General features: G+C 47.2%; 1 protein-coding gene and 1 non-coding gene across 2 annotated transcripts; one reads left to right on the top strand and one right to left on the bottom strand.

The window, feature by feature from the left end:
- Positions 1 to 7,048: 7,048 nt before the first annotated feature.
- On the top strand, positions 7,049 to 7,951 carry ORYCUNV1R1604 (vomeronasal 1 receptor oryCunV1R1604). The gene is given in 1 exon segment (NM_001167291.1): positions 7,049 to 7,951. A coding segment is annotated over 1 exon segment (903 nt).
- A 6,461-nt stretch (positions 7,952 to 14,412) lies between these two features.
- TRNAA-AGC (transfer RNA alanine (anticodon AGC)) lies at positions 14,413 to 14,485 on the bottom strand. The gene has a single exon. It is a non-coding gene; the product is annotated as a tRNA-Ala (tRNA).
- Positions 14,486 to 14,711: the final 226 nt, after the last annotated feature.

Here is a 14,711-nt window from a genome sequence, read left to right as displayed (position 1 = left end):
CGTAGAGTGAATTTTCTTCTATACCTATTTTGTTGCAAATTTTTTTAAAATCGTGAATAGATGTTATACTTGATCAGATTCTCTTTCTGCACCTATGGGCGCGTGGTTTCTAACTTTCATTTCTGTTCGTGTAACAAATCACTTAGACTTGGATATGTTGAGTCAAACAGGTATCTCTGAGATAAATCCCACCTACTCACAGTGGGTAACCTTCTTGGTGCTGTAGTTGAGTTATTTTTTCTATTTTTGTGTCTATGTTTATTTGTAAGTTTTTCTCTTGTGATATCTTTTCTTGGTTTTGGTGTCAGGGTGATGCTCGTCTCATAAAATGAGTTTCAAAGTATCACTCTCTACTATAATTTGGAAGATTTTCAGAAAGATTAGCATTAATTTTTTTAAAGGTTTAGTGGAATTGAGCTGTGTAACCAGCTGGTGATGGGCTTTCATGAGGAAGTGTTTGATTCCTTCAGTCTCATTTGGTCTTGATCTGGTCAGGCTATTTCTTTTTATTCAGTCTTGGGAGGTTGAAGATTTCTAGGAATTTATGTCTTCTGCATTATCCAATTAGTTAAAACAATTCTTTATAATAAACTCTTATCCTCTTTTTCATTTCTGTGACTTCCATGTCATGTCTCCACTTATTAAATTTTTTTATGATTCTTCTCTTTTTTCTTAGTTATTGAGCTACGCATCTTAAATTTTGTTTATATTTCATAAAAGAAACTGCTCTATTGATTTTTCTAGTTTCTATTTGATTAATTTCTTTTTTCTAAAGATTTATTTATTTGTTTGAAAGGCAGGTTACAAAGAGGCAGAGGCAGAGAGAGAGAAGTCTTCCAACCACTGGTTCACTCCCTAAATGGCTGCAATGGCCAAGCTGGGTAGATCTGAAGCCAGGAGCCAGGAGCTTCTTTTTTTTTTTTTTTTTTTTTTTTTTTTTATAGGCAGAGTGGAAAGTGAGAGAGAGAGAGAGAGAGACACAGAGAGAAAGGTCTTCCTTTGCCGTTGGTTCACTCTCCAATGGCCGCCGCGGCTGGCGCGCTGCGGCCGGTGCACCGCGCTGATCCGATGGCAGGAGCCAGGAGCCAGGTGCTTTTCCTGGTCTCCCATGGGGTGCAGGGCCCAAGCACCTGGGCCATCCTCCACTGCACTCCCTGGCCACAGCAGAGAGCTGGCCTGGAAGAGGGGCAACCGGGACAGAATCCGGCGCCCTGACCGGGACTAGAACCCGGTGTGCCGGCGCCGCAAGGCGGAGGATTAGCCTAGTGAGCCGCGGCGCCGGCTTGGAGCCAGGAGCTTCTTCCTGGTCTCCCACTTGGGTGCAGGGGCCCAAGCACTTGGGCCATCCTCCGCTGCTTTCCCAGGCCATAGCAGAGAACTGGGTCAGAAGTGGAGCAGCTGGGACTCGAACCAGCAGCCATGTGGGATACCAACACTTGCAGGAGGTGGCTTTACCTACTGTGCCACAGCACTAGCAGTTTGATTAATTTCTCATATTGTTTTCCTCTGTTAATTTAGGCTTTGGTTTGCTCCTTTTGGTTCCTTGAAATGTTGTTATGTTTGGGGGCTTCTTTTTTTAATGTAGGCATTTATTGCTATACACTTCCCTCTTAATACTCTTTTTGCTGTATCTCATAAGTTTTGGCAAGTTGTGTTTTTATTTTTTATGAAGATGTTTTAAGGACTCCTTTTATTATTTTTGATCCAGTGTCCAAGATCATGTTAGTCACTCCCAGGTGTTTGTGAATTTTCCCATTTTCTTGTTATTACTGATTTCTAGTTTCAATCCATTGTGTTTGGGAAAGATAGTTGACATGATTTCTACCCTCTTGAGCTTTTTCAGACTTGTTTGTGACCTAGTGTGATCTGCCCTTGAGAATGTTCTGTGTGTGCTTAAGGAGATTGTGCTTCTGCTGTCAGGTGAAAAGTGTGCCCATAGGTCCGTTTAGTGCATAGTGTTAAGCTCCTTGTTTCTTTATTATTTTTCTATCTAGACATTATTGGACGTGGGGTACCGAAATCTATTATTGTATCGCAACAGATTGGTCAGCCTGATGGTGCTGTCTAAGTACTTAAACTATCTCCACTCTTCTTCAATCATTTCCTTTTGCTCTTCTGGTTGAATGTGCAGAAACACACACCTGTAGCACATACGCGTAGTCACACACCAACATGCACAAATGCAGACACAGACACGTGCAGATATACGTGTACTCACACGCACATACAGCCTGGCACACACGCATGTACACACACGCCTCACTCCAGGTGAACAGGTATTTCCTTCACAAGGGAAGTCCTATACCCAAGTAGGTTCCTTCCACTCACTCCTCATCCACTTCCCTCAGTGAATATGTGTAGTTTCTGATGACTTCATCCAGTGTGAGCTTATCTCTCACATGCTTTATGGCTGTTACCTGTAGGATTTTTTTTAGTTTGGGCTGTCCTCACGGAGAACACGCGCCTGTAGTGTGTAAAGCAGGGGAAAGTGCTGACCCTGTGTGTCAGGAATGGTGGGATCCAGGCACACATTCTCCAGGTTTCCTACTCAGACCTCACTCAGTTCTCAGGTGACGAGCCCTCTAAGCTCTTGGAGACTGAGTGGCCATCAGACGTTTGGACACCACAGTCACAGGGACGCCTCCCTGCTTTGTGACGTGTGGGCGCCCACGCCTTGACCTTAGAGGTACAGATCCAGCAGCCTGCTCTGTGTCGCCCCCTACCGTCACCCCGGGGTACTCCCAATTGTCTGTCACCCCGTCTCCACCTGCAGCCTGGTCCTGAATGCAGGGCAGAGCCACCAGGGAAAGTCCTGGCTTCCTGGTCAGGAGACTGAACCCCAGAATGACCAAGAAACCCCATGGAACAAGAACGACCAAGGGAGTCACCGGAAAGCAAACCCACAGGCCTGTCTTAGTACTACTGGGTGCACCGTGAGTTACGGTCAGAGGTTCTGGTCATAAACAACTCACCATGAACTTAGAGACCTGAACCAAGCCAGGGCCACCAGCTAGGCCAGACTGGCCCCTGGACACACACACTCCACAAATCTCCAAATAGAACTGTAGTCTTTGAAAACAGAGCTGGCTTTGAAACCACAACATGCAGAGCTTAAACTTGGAAGTTTAACACAAGGCAGTCAAGTGCCTGTGAAATCCAACTATGCACTGTTATTCAAAGTTTTACAGGAGACACAATGTTATCACGTTGAACTAAAATATCCAGTTTATAATAATCCAAGATTATTTAACATATGAAGAAACGGGAAAATCATAATTTTCACAGAGGTGGAGGAGCGAGGCCAGGGTCGGGGTGAGGGGCCGGCACTGTGGCCTAATAGCTAAGCCTCTGCCTGTGGTGCTGGCTCCACTTCTGATCCAGCTCTCTGCTGTGGCCTGGGAAAGCAGTGGAAGATGGCCCAAATGCTTGAACCCCTGCATCCGTGTGGGAACCCAGAGGAGGTTCCTGGTTCCTGTTTCCTGGCTTCAGATCGGCCCAGCTCTGGCCCATGTGGCCATTTGGGAAGCGATCCAGCGATGGAAGATCTTTCTCCGTCTCTCCCTCTCTCTTCTGTAAATCTACCTCTCAAAAAAATCTTATTTTTATTTTCATGGAGGGAGGATAATCTACAGACACCAATATGTAAATTAAAGATGTATTTATTTGAGAGGCAGAGTTATGGAGAGAGAGACAGATTCTTCCTGCTGGTTCACTCCCCAAATGGCTACAGTGGGGAGACTCATTAGTTACTGCAATCTTATACACACACAGACACAGACACAAATCTTTACTTACCTATTTATGTATGTAAGAGGAGAGAGACTGACAGAGAGCGTTCACCAGCTGATCTACTCCCCAAATGCTTGCATTAGAAAGTGCTAATGGTACTTATCATAGTGGCCCCTCGGTAGTGTTTAATCCATTAGTCAATGTCTGTTCATCTTCTCACATGCAGGAAGCAGACACTTGAGAAATCCATTGTTTGTTAGCCTGGCTGCTGCCTTCTCCTTGCTGTCTGCTGGACAGATGAGAAAGAGGCCATCCTGAAAGGCTTGAGGGCCCCAGAGCTGATGGGTGATCCTGAGACCAAGGCCACACGGCACCCAGTGAGGTCTGGACCATAACTGCAGAACTGGAGCATCCAGCGCAGTGGCATTATGACGCTTTGGAAGTGAACATTTTAAGAGCTGGACACACAGAGAAGGGCAGGCAAGATAAGGGACCTCCTCAGTGGGCTCTAAGTCCTGATTCCCTGCATGCAGGAAGCAGCACCAGCACCCAGGGGCCCCTCTTTTCTGGACATGACACCCCAAGGCAGCCCTGGACTCCAGCACTCAGTGACCTTGTGTGAGAAATGTAGAGTACTTTTTGAATGTTCAGAAGAGGGGGCCAGCACTCTGGTGTAGAGGGTGAAGCTGGCCATATGGGCTCCAGTTCAAGTCTTGGCTAATGGCCTGGGAAAGTAGCTGAAGAGGGCACACAAATGCTTGCGCCCCTGCACCCACATGAGAATTCAGAAATCGTACCTGGCTCCTGGCTTTGGATAGTCCCAGCTCTGGCTGGTGAGGCCATTTGGGGACTGAACCAGTGGATGGAAGACCTTTTTCTCTGTCTCTCTCACTGTCTGTAACTCTACTTCTCAAATACATAAAATCCTTTTAAAAATTGCTAAATTATAGTAAACTAGGGGGAAAAAAACCTCTTTTTTGTAATTCACACACTGATGGGTAACTGACTTTTGGGAATCATTTGGAAAAAAACCCCAAGGTAGCCCCAAAAAATACAAAACTCAACTCAATGAGAACAACAGAAATGCGAGTGTATCTTTCTGTGCATACTTAGGGTTCTCTACTCACGACTGACTGAGTATAATTAAAATATATCAGCAGAAAAGTCAATAGACTGTGAAACTGGACATAAACTGTGCAACTAACCAACCTGAATGCTCTTCCTGATACCGTTTTTCAGAAATTAAAAAATGCTACAAGCTAAAAAAAAAAAAAAAGTTGGCAAAGTGTCCACTGCTGACTCTACAATACTCCTTCCCAGTTGGTCCTGAGCATTGGTGGTGAGAGGAGGGGTGGGACGAGAACATAATCAGGTCCCAGGAACCCAGAGCCCTCTGCACCTGCTCCTCACCCAGCTGCCTTCTGCTCATCAGGGCAGGTTCACCACAATTAGGACCAGGAGGATTCTGGGCTCAGCAAATGAGGGCCCAGCAGGGAGAGGGCAGAGCCGGCCCCAGGGCTCCACAGAGTGCACAAGGAGCCTTTTCCCCTGGCAGAGCCAAACTCCTGACACTGACATGTTGACAGCAGTGAGAGTGTCCCTGAGCACTGGGACTCAGGGAAGGATAAAGAGGCCTGGCTGTGCTGCTCTCCACAGCTCCCGCCAGAGCCCCTGCACACTGCTCAGGTGAGTGATGCTGAGTGCCAGGGGGGCTGCCCCAGGCAGGGCTGGTCAGGGGCAGGTGGGGAGAGGGAGGGTCTCAGCTCCCCTGTGCCTGTGGAAGAGGAAGGTGTGAGGACCCAGGGAGAGGATGGGGATCCCTTCCCAATGCACCCAGCAGTGTCTGCTTGTCTGGCCCTGGAGGGAGCCACTGTGCAGCAGCACCACTGATGCTCTGAGCCCAGGGCTGCTGGGTTTCCCAGGCATGAGGGAGGCTGGGGGCATCAGGCAGCAGTGGGCTTTCAGCCTGCAGTGGGGAGCTCTTCCCCCAGGCTCCCTGCCCTTCTGCACTCTCCCTCCCAGCACTGGGATTTTTGTAGTGTTTTAACTTAAGTGTGTCTCTTCCTTTGGTGTCCTTTACTGTTTGGGGATAGGATATTGTTGGCTTCTTTTTTATTATTTCATTTTTTCTGAATTTCTCTTCCTTAGACTCACAACATAGCACAGTACCTAATTATAGGGAATTGAAAAAGTGTGACAACCAATGTGAGGACAATGACACTGACAACCGTTCTAAAACACCTGTCTTTTCTTGCTGCACTGCAGACATCCACTCACGTAGTCCTCACTGTGGACCCAGCTGGGACAAAGCACTGACCTGTCCATAGATGAGAAGGTAGGGTCTGAGGGAGAACAGGTTGTATGTCCAAGGCCATACCTAGGAACATTCTCTCAAGAAACAGAGCAAGGACAAGGCAAGCAGGAGGAAAAAAGAAGTTTCTCACTGACCCCACCCAGAGGCACAGTTGAACACAAGTCTTAGCTCTGCCAGTCAGTCCTGCCTGGGGTGAGGCTTGGCCCTTCTATCTCCTCCCTCCGTATTAACACACTTATCACTTCTTTGTGTTGGGAACACTCAAAATCCTCTCATCCAGGTACACAGAAACATGCAATTGATTGTTGCCAGTCATAGACATCTTGCTGTGCTATAGACATTAGAAGTTATTCCTCCTATAAAGCTGCACCCTTCTACACATTAACCTACCTCCCTCCACACCTGTACCTCCCCCGCCCACACACACACCTTTTGCAGCCTCTGGTAACTGCTTTTCTGCTGTCTGCACACTTGAGATGACATTTTCGTTTCTACACGTAAGTAAGACTATGCAGGGCTTGACTTTTGTGCCTGGCTTATTGCCAGCTCTCACTGAGGACTGGTAACAAAGATGGAGAAGAGACACACCAGCACAGTCCAGTGGAGCAGGTTGTTGAGTGTGAGCCATGAAAAAGAAGGACTTCAGGGTTACAGCTTGGATCGACAGAGGTCATTGTCCCTTGTTCAGCAGCTGTCTAGGAAAAAAGTCCTCATGCCCTTTTGGACACAAGGGACACAGAGTAGGCTTATTTGGGAAGGCTGGTGATGAACAAATACAGAATTTACATTTCAATTTTAGTTATCATCTTTGTGACAAAAAGAAGGAAGCAAGCAAGGAAGAGATGAAAGTCAATTTCAAAAGAGAAAAGAACTATGGGCGGTGTACTTTTTTCAGACCCTGCTATTAATCTAAACACAAAGAAAACCCACAGACCTGAACTTGGTCACTTTTACGTCTTTGTACTCCTCAAAAGGTTTCCCTCATTCCGTTGATGAAGTTGGGAGATGACTGGGATTGACATCATCCACGGAATGATCTTCTTTTCTCTCACTGGACCTGGAGTTGTGGGGAACTTCCTTGTGCTTGTGAGATATGTACATACTTTGGTCATGGGTCTTGAGAAAAAGCCCACAGACCTTGTCCTCATCCACTTGGCTGTTTCAAACATACTCATTATTTGCACCACAGGGATCAGAGACATAACCCCTGTCATTTATTTCAGAAATTTCCTAGGTGACATTGGTTGCAAAGCTGTGATTTACCTGAACAGGGTGGCTCGGAGCCTCTCCATCTGCACCACCTGCCTCCTCAGCGTAGTCCAGGCCATCACTGTCAGTCCCAGGACCACCTGGTGGAGAAAGCTCAAACCCCGCACTGCCTGGCAGCTTCTTCCCTACCTCCTCCTCTTCTGGGTCTTTAGTCTTCTCATAAGCTCTAACCTGCTCCACTACATCACAGCAGTCAACAGTGTGAACGGGTCTGGAGTTAGAATGTATGTTAGGTATTGCTACATGCTGCCAGCTGGGCGAATAGTCAGGTGGCTTTTCCTCTCCCTCATGGCCCTTCGGGACCTCACCTTTCAGAGTGCCATGGGCTGGAGCAGTGGGCACATGGCTCTCCGTCTGTACAAACATCACAAGCGCGTTCTCTACCTCCAGAGCTCCAGGACTGCAAAACATCCCAGCCCAGAGGTCAGAGCTACTCAGAGCATTCTCGTTCTCATGACCTGTTTCCTCTTCTCCTATTGGACAGATTTCATTTTCTCTTTCTACATAGGGTCCACCTTGACTGGGGATTCTACCATATTACATATTAAAATATTTCTAGAACTAGGTTATGCCAGTCTCAGCCCCTTTGTCCTGACCAGCAGGGATGTTCACTTTGCTGAATGCTGGAGAGCTCACTGAGGTGGGCAGGGAGCTGCTTCTGTACAGACTCTGCCAGGTACCGAGGATGTCTCTAGGGATTGCCTTTCTCTGTATGGATCACAATAGTAAATTCATCAAGGCTTACAAAAATACACTTTCATTTAATAAGAAGTCTGTACCAGGCAATCTAAGCCTGTTGAGGGGTTCTAGGAAGTGGGCAATCCAGATTCTCCCCAGACTCCCATTCTGCCATCCCTGCCATGTAGCTTGTGTCTTCTTGTTTGCACAGTTGGTGGTGTAGTTTAGTCAGCATTCTGATCATGAGGAAAAAGTGGAAGGTAACAGACAAAAACAGACTACTTGTATTCTCTCTCTCTCTCTCTCTCTCTCTCTCTCACACACACACACACACACACACATACACTCTTTAGGAAAACAAAACTTTTTTTTAGAAACTTCCAGTAAATATTTGGATATATTGTTAAACTACTAAATAGCCACCTCTAAATGTAAGGTTGATTGGGGAGTGTTGTTTTCTACCAGCACATGTTCCTTCCACAAGATAACCCAGTCAGGCCGCAGCTCTCTACCTGAAGTATGAGACTCGTGACCCTGGCCCTCTTGGGATTGGTCACTTTGGAAAGAGGGAGATGTGCGGTGAAGACTGTTCTTTTCTTGATCCTGGAATACGTGAACCTTCTTCAGGAGCTCCTCTTTATTTCAATTATGTCGTTAGCAAACACAGGCTGTTGTCAGACAATGTAATAATTATTCACTTGCTTATAACTGCACCTACCCATGCAGTTTATTCTTCGTCTCAGCTCTCAAAGTGTGCTGTGTAGGATCAGAGGCACATATTCACAGGGCAGAGGTCTGCTAAGGAGTTCACAAGGGTGGGTTCCTTCCGGGTGGGCTCCCACAGTCTCAGCAGGACTGATGGCCTCTCTGGGCTCCATTTTCCCATTTCCTGACCAAGAAGCTGGGGCTATCAACTGGTGGCTGTGGCCTGCCCTTTCCAGGACTGTGATGCATTTTTGGCCATGCTACGGGAAAAATCAGGGCACAAAACACCCAGTGAGTGTGCCTCACCCGTCTGTGACCACAGTTCTGTGCCCTCTGAACCAAGAGGGAAACAAAGTACAAAAATAAGAGGATGTGTGGGGGCCATCCCAGCCCTCCCTTGCTCTACATGAAGACAGAACAAAAATTAAATAGGTTGGGCATTGTGACACAGCTTGTTAAGATACCACTTGGGCTGCCTGCGTCCCATTCAGTAGTAATGGTTCTTGCTCCACACTTCTGATTCAGTTTCCCTTTAATGTGTCTGGGAGGTGGCAGATAATGTCCTGAGTACCTGTGTTCCTGACACTCAGATGGAGTTTTTGGCTCCTGACTTTGGCCTGGCCCAGCCCTATCTGTTATGGGCATTTTCGGAGTGAAATAATGGATTGAAAACGTTTTTTTACTCTCTTGCTCTCTTTTTCTCTCTCCCTGTCACTCCACCTTTCATAAAAATACATAAAGAAATACTTTTTTAAAATAATACAATAAAATATAAAAGCCCTTATCTGTAAGACACTTTGCCTAAGAAATTTAAGGTGCTGTGTTTGCATTTTACTCTGAATACTGCCCCTGCCCTCCCCTGTAAAGGGGGTGGGGGAGACGAGACCGGTAATGTGTTGATGACTGCCAGACAAGCACATGGGGGTTCATCTCCTAACTGTATCAACTCTTATACATTTGAACAATTTTCCTCAGAAGCTTATAAATTTGACATCTCAGCCACCCAAAAGACTGAAAGCGAATGTCTCTTTCTTTAAAAAAAAAAAAAAAAAGTTTATTTTCATCCACATGAAAGGCAGGGCTTTGGCTGGGCCAGGCAGAAGCCAGCGGCCAGGAACTCCATGGGGTCTCCCACAGGGGTGGCAGGGGCCCATCATCTCCCGCCTCCCAGAATGCATTAGCAGGAACCTGCATGGCAAACAGAGGCACCAAGGCCGGAACCAGCACTCTGATAGCAGGTGCAGGCCTGCTAAGCTGCAGCGTCACTCACTGGGTCACACAACAGCAGCCCCAGATTTCTTCACATGGATTACTCTGCTCACATGATTGAAACTGCTGTCCACCCTCTTACATTGTGATGTGGATGCTGAAGGGGTTGGATGGTATGAGGCTTCCGATCTCTCAGACAGAGATGCTATAAAGGGTCTACTCTTCTATTTACTCACACTCATTATTGTATTGATCACATAAGTGATCAAAGAACATTGTCTATGCATAATTTCAATTAAAAAAAAAGCCCTACCCTACAAGCCTACTGTAAAATTAGGTAGGGAAAATACATGTAAAAATGAGCCTTGGGGTTGGCATTGTGGCACAGGAGGTGAAACTGCCACCTTCAGTGCCAGCTTCTCACATGAGGGCTGGGTCATGAGCTGGCTGCTCTGCTTCTGACCCAGCTCCCTGCTAATGGTCTGGGAAAAACAACGGAAGATGGCCCAAGTGCTTGGGCCCCTGCTACCTCTGTGGGACCCGGGAAGAAGCTCCTGGCTCCTGGCTTGAGCCATTGCAGTCATCTGGGGAGTGAACCAGCAGATTGAGGATCTCTTTCTCTTTCTCTCCCTCTCTCTGTAACTCTGACTTTCAAATAAATAAATCTTTAAAAATGAACCTTTATATAAATGATTTTTTTTTGGACAGGCAGAGTGGACAATGAGAGACAGAGAGAGAGAGAGAAAGGTCTTCCTTTGCCGTTGGTTCACCCTCCAATGGCCGCCGTGGCCGGCACGCCAGGCTGATCCAAAGGCAGGAGCCAGGTGTTTATTCTCGTCTCCCATGGTGTGCAGTCCCAAGCACTTGGGCCATCCTCCACTGCACTCCCTGGCCACAGCAGAGAGGAAGAGGGGCAACCAGGACAGAATCTGGTGCCCCGACCAGGACTAGAACCCAGTGTGCCGGCGCTGCAAGACGGAGGATTAGCCTAGTGAGCCGTGGTGCCAGACATAAATGATTCTTTAAACCACTATCATCAATATTGTTAGAAATTGGGTCCTTTGTCTCCTTTTTAAATATCATACCAACATTTCATAATGAGCATAACTCTGGTGATTCTTATCATCTCAGGAGGTAACCTGAGACACTAACTAGAATGAGACTGGACATTTAAAAGCATCTCTTGGGACAGTATGAAAACTTAGACACAGAGTAACGTGTATTCTTGTTCCAGTGTTAAAAGCAGCAGCACACATGCTGGGATACCACTGACAGGTTTGAAACTACACTTCTATTTATTGCAAAGATACAGAATACGTAAAAGTCTCCTTCTCTATGGTTGACCAATAGTACAAATATATTTCAGATTCTGATTTTCTGAAGTTATGCAACTACTCCATTTAAGGAACCTTAAAGACATTCATTAGGAGGTATACTTTATTTCAGGAACAAACGATGCCCTAAGTTTTCTGAGGCAATACATAGGAAGAACTTAAAAAGAGAACTTGCATAGATCAAGCAACCTCAAGACTGGTTACCTACCCAAAGGAAATGAAATCTGTCAGTGAAGAGATCCCTGTCCTCCCATCTTCATGGCAGCTTTATTCCCAACAGCCAAGGCAGGGACACTAACTTATTGCCCACGAGCTAGTGAACGGAGAAGAAAGTGTGGTATAGACACACCATGCATGCCAGTTAGCCTTTCAGAGAGGTGGAATTCCGTCATTGCACCAGCATGGGTGAACCTGGGGGCATGATGTTCAGTGCAATCAAGCCGCACAAAAACACAGAGGCCACGTGATTTCTCTCACACGTGGGATCTAAAAAGCCCCACTCCCAGGAGCAGAAACTAGACTTGGGAGCAGATGGGGGTGGGGATGGGGTTAAAGATCTGAGGCGATGTTGGCAAAGGACAGACAATTCTGGTCACAGAGGAGGAAGTTGAAGAGATCTGTACAGTAGCATGACTAGAAATTCTTGAAAACTGCTGAGAAAATAGACGCCATTTGTTCCTGCCACACATGAAGCATGTGAGATGAGTGTGTGACCTAGTTTTTTTTCCAGCCATTCTACTACATGTACATGTATAGGAAGGCATCATGCACATTACATATAGAGTTATGTCAATTTGAAATAATATTTTTTTAAAATTTTATTTTAATTCACCAGAGAGGCACAGAGAGAATCTCCATCCGCTGGTTCACTACCTAAATGGCCATAATGCCCAGGGCTGGGCCAGGCAGAAGCCAGGAACCAGACACTTCACCCAGGTCTCCCATGTGGGTGGCAGGAGCCCAAGCACTTGGGCCATCATCCACAGCCTTTTCAGGCACATTAACAAGGATCTGGATCAGAAGCAGAGCAGCCGAGACAAAAACCATTGCCCATAGGGTTGTGGGCATTGTGGTGTAGGGGGTTAGGCCACAGCCATATACCAGCCCCTAAAATGGAATTTTTTAAATATTAAACACATACCCACAAATGAAGATAAGTGTACACTGTGTGCCATTTCCATGGTGCACTGATCATCATGCTTGCCTCTAGCCAGGTGTCCCTAGTTTAAATGCAGGTGGCTGCAACATGCTCTTTTGTCCCCTCCCTGGGCACTGACAGCCCGGTCCTGTTAACATCCAGATTAGGCAGGCTCTTTTAAGTGGCTGCTCCCCGGCTTCTCTCACCCAAAGTCTGCATGGTCAAATTCCATTGAATTTCGGAGGTCCACTATTAACCAGGGTCCATTCTCCCCATTTGCTGTTTCCCCCTCTGCTGGTAGAGTCCTCCTCGAGATTGGCCTGGCCACTTTAGGGTAGATGCTCTCTGGTTTGAGTCCTGGACACTCATGAACACCCTTGACATTCTCTGATCTCCAGGCTGGCCAAGGAGCCCTTTCAGTGGGAGTTACCATAGCCGCGCTCCCGTCCCGCCCTGGAACGCGCTGGGAACACCCGGCACCTGCTGCAGGAACCGCAGAGGGTGGCCGCTTCTCCTGCGGAGCCCTTGGGGAGATGGGAACACAAGTCTTCTCATGTCTACACAATTAAGTGATTCCTGCAGACTAATAAAGTGGCCATCTCACGTGGTTAGCTAGCTTTAGAATCCACAGACCTGTGACATCATGCACTGTTTTTCTTTCTGTGTCTAGTGGATTTTAGTTGCATAAAAGCAGCCACATACATTTATTCTGTTATTTCTTTTTAAGAAACTCTGTGTCTTCTTTTTAAGAATGGGTCATATTTTAAGGATGAATACTAAATCAGGAGGTTTGACAGATACTTTGTTCCCATGTCGTCCTTTCAGTGGTGTTGCAAGCAAGAGTCCTCTGATGAGAAACCATAAACATTAAAATTGTATTCCCCTCTTTTTCCTCTGGCAGTTTGCAAGAACCTTTTTCTTTAGCAGCTTGATAGTGATGAGCCTGGTATAATTTCTTTCCATTTACACTGCTTGGTGGATTGAAATTTTTGAATCTGTAGGATGCTGTCTTTTGCCAAATCTGGGAATTTTGTAGCCATTAACCATTCAAGTAGATTTTCACCACACCTTCTGCTCTTCTGATACAAAAAAGACATATTATGTATTTGAAAGGCAGAGTTAGCTCTGAGAGCTGTCTTCCATCCAGTGCAGTCTCCCACATCTGTGGCAGGGGCCCAGGCGCCATCTTTCCTAGCCTTCCTATTTTCAGGGAAATGGAGCAGCATGCACTAGAACCAGATCTTACATGGGATGCCTTCATTGCAGGTGGCAACCTAACATACTGAACCACACCCCTGGTCCTGGGTTTACCCAGTTTTTAACAAGTGGGTTTGATTATCTTCTCACCATTGGTATCTATGTATTGCCATTCCCACAGGAATTGGGATTTCCTAGTTCTCCACATGCTGAATAATGTGGGATGTAGCTGGGCCACTCTGAGCATCCAGCACTGTTTCCTCTGCATCTTTTATCCAGGGTTGCTACTATTGTTTTTGTAGGCAGTGCACAGGTGTGTGTGACTTGCAAGTGTCACCAGCTCTGTGTTGTGATTCAATGCCCACTCCACTTCCAAAGCCTATTGAATGTTTTGGAGAGATTTCTGGAGTGTGTGGGAGCCAGTGGTCAGGTCTCAGAGTCCATAGTGTGTTGTGTAGCATGAGAGCCACATGTCACATGGCAGAGGTCTGCCCAGGAGTCCCCAAGGGGGTCCACCTTGTGGGTGTTTGCACAGCCACAGCAGGCCCCGTGGACTTAGTGCTCACTTGCTCACTTCCTGTTCAGGAAGCTGGGACTGCCATCCAGTGTGCAGGGCTTTTGCAGTCCTGTGCTAAATTTGGGGCAGTTACCAAAGCAACCGAGGAGCAAAAGGACAGTTGAGTATCTTAGACTTTTGTGACCCCAGTTCCTCTGACCCACTGGGGGAAAAGCCCCAGCACCAGATAGTGTTGTCGCGTGAGGTGACAAAGAGTCCTAACATGTTGTGTCCAGGGGAGTGTTGTGGCGGGTATTTTCTGGATTTCTTCAAAAGCAAGCTGTGGAGAATGTGGGCATCGATCCCACCACCTCTCGCATGCTAAGCGAGCGCTCTACCACCTGAGCTAATTCCCCAGCTGCCAGGACCCACTCTCGTTGGTTTCCCTGACCCCTGTCGGCTGCGCATCTACACATCTGCCCCTTGGGCTGCTCCCGGGGCCGGCTGGAGCGCAGAGCCGGTCAGCCCCTCTCACCACGACCGGGACCCCAACCAGGGAGCGTCTACCCTCAATGGCCGGGGTCGGGCGAGGCCAGCGCCGCCTCCGTCCTGCAGGGGACACGGCCCGACGAGGGGGTGGGC

This window comes from Oryctolagus cuniculus, chromosome 5 (genome assembly GCF_051225735.1).
Source record: "Oryctolagus cuniculus isolate XC-2025 breed Fujian yellow rabbit chromosome 5, ASM5122573v1, whole genome shotgun sequence".
NCBI lineage: Eukaryota > Metazoa > Chordata > Mammalia > Lagomorpha > Leporidae > Oryctolagus > Oryctolagus cuniculus.
This window is presented reverse-complemented; position numbering and strand designations above follow the sequence as displayed.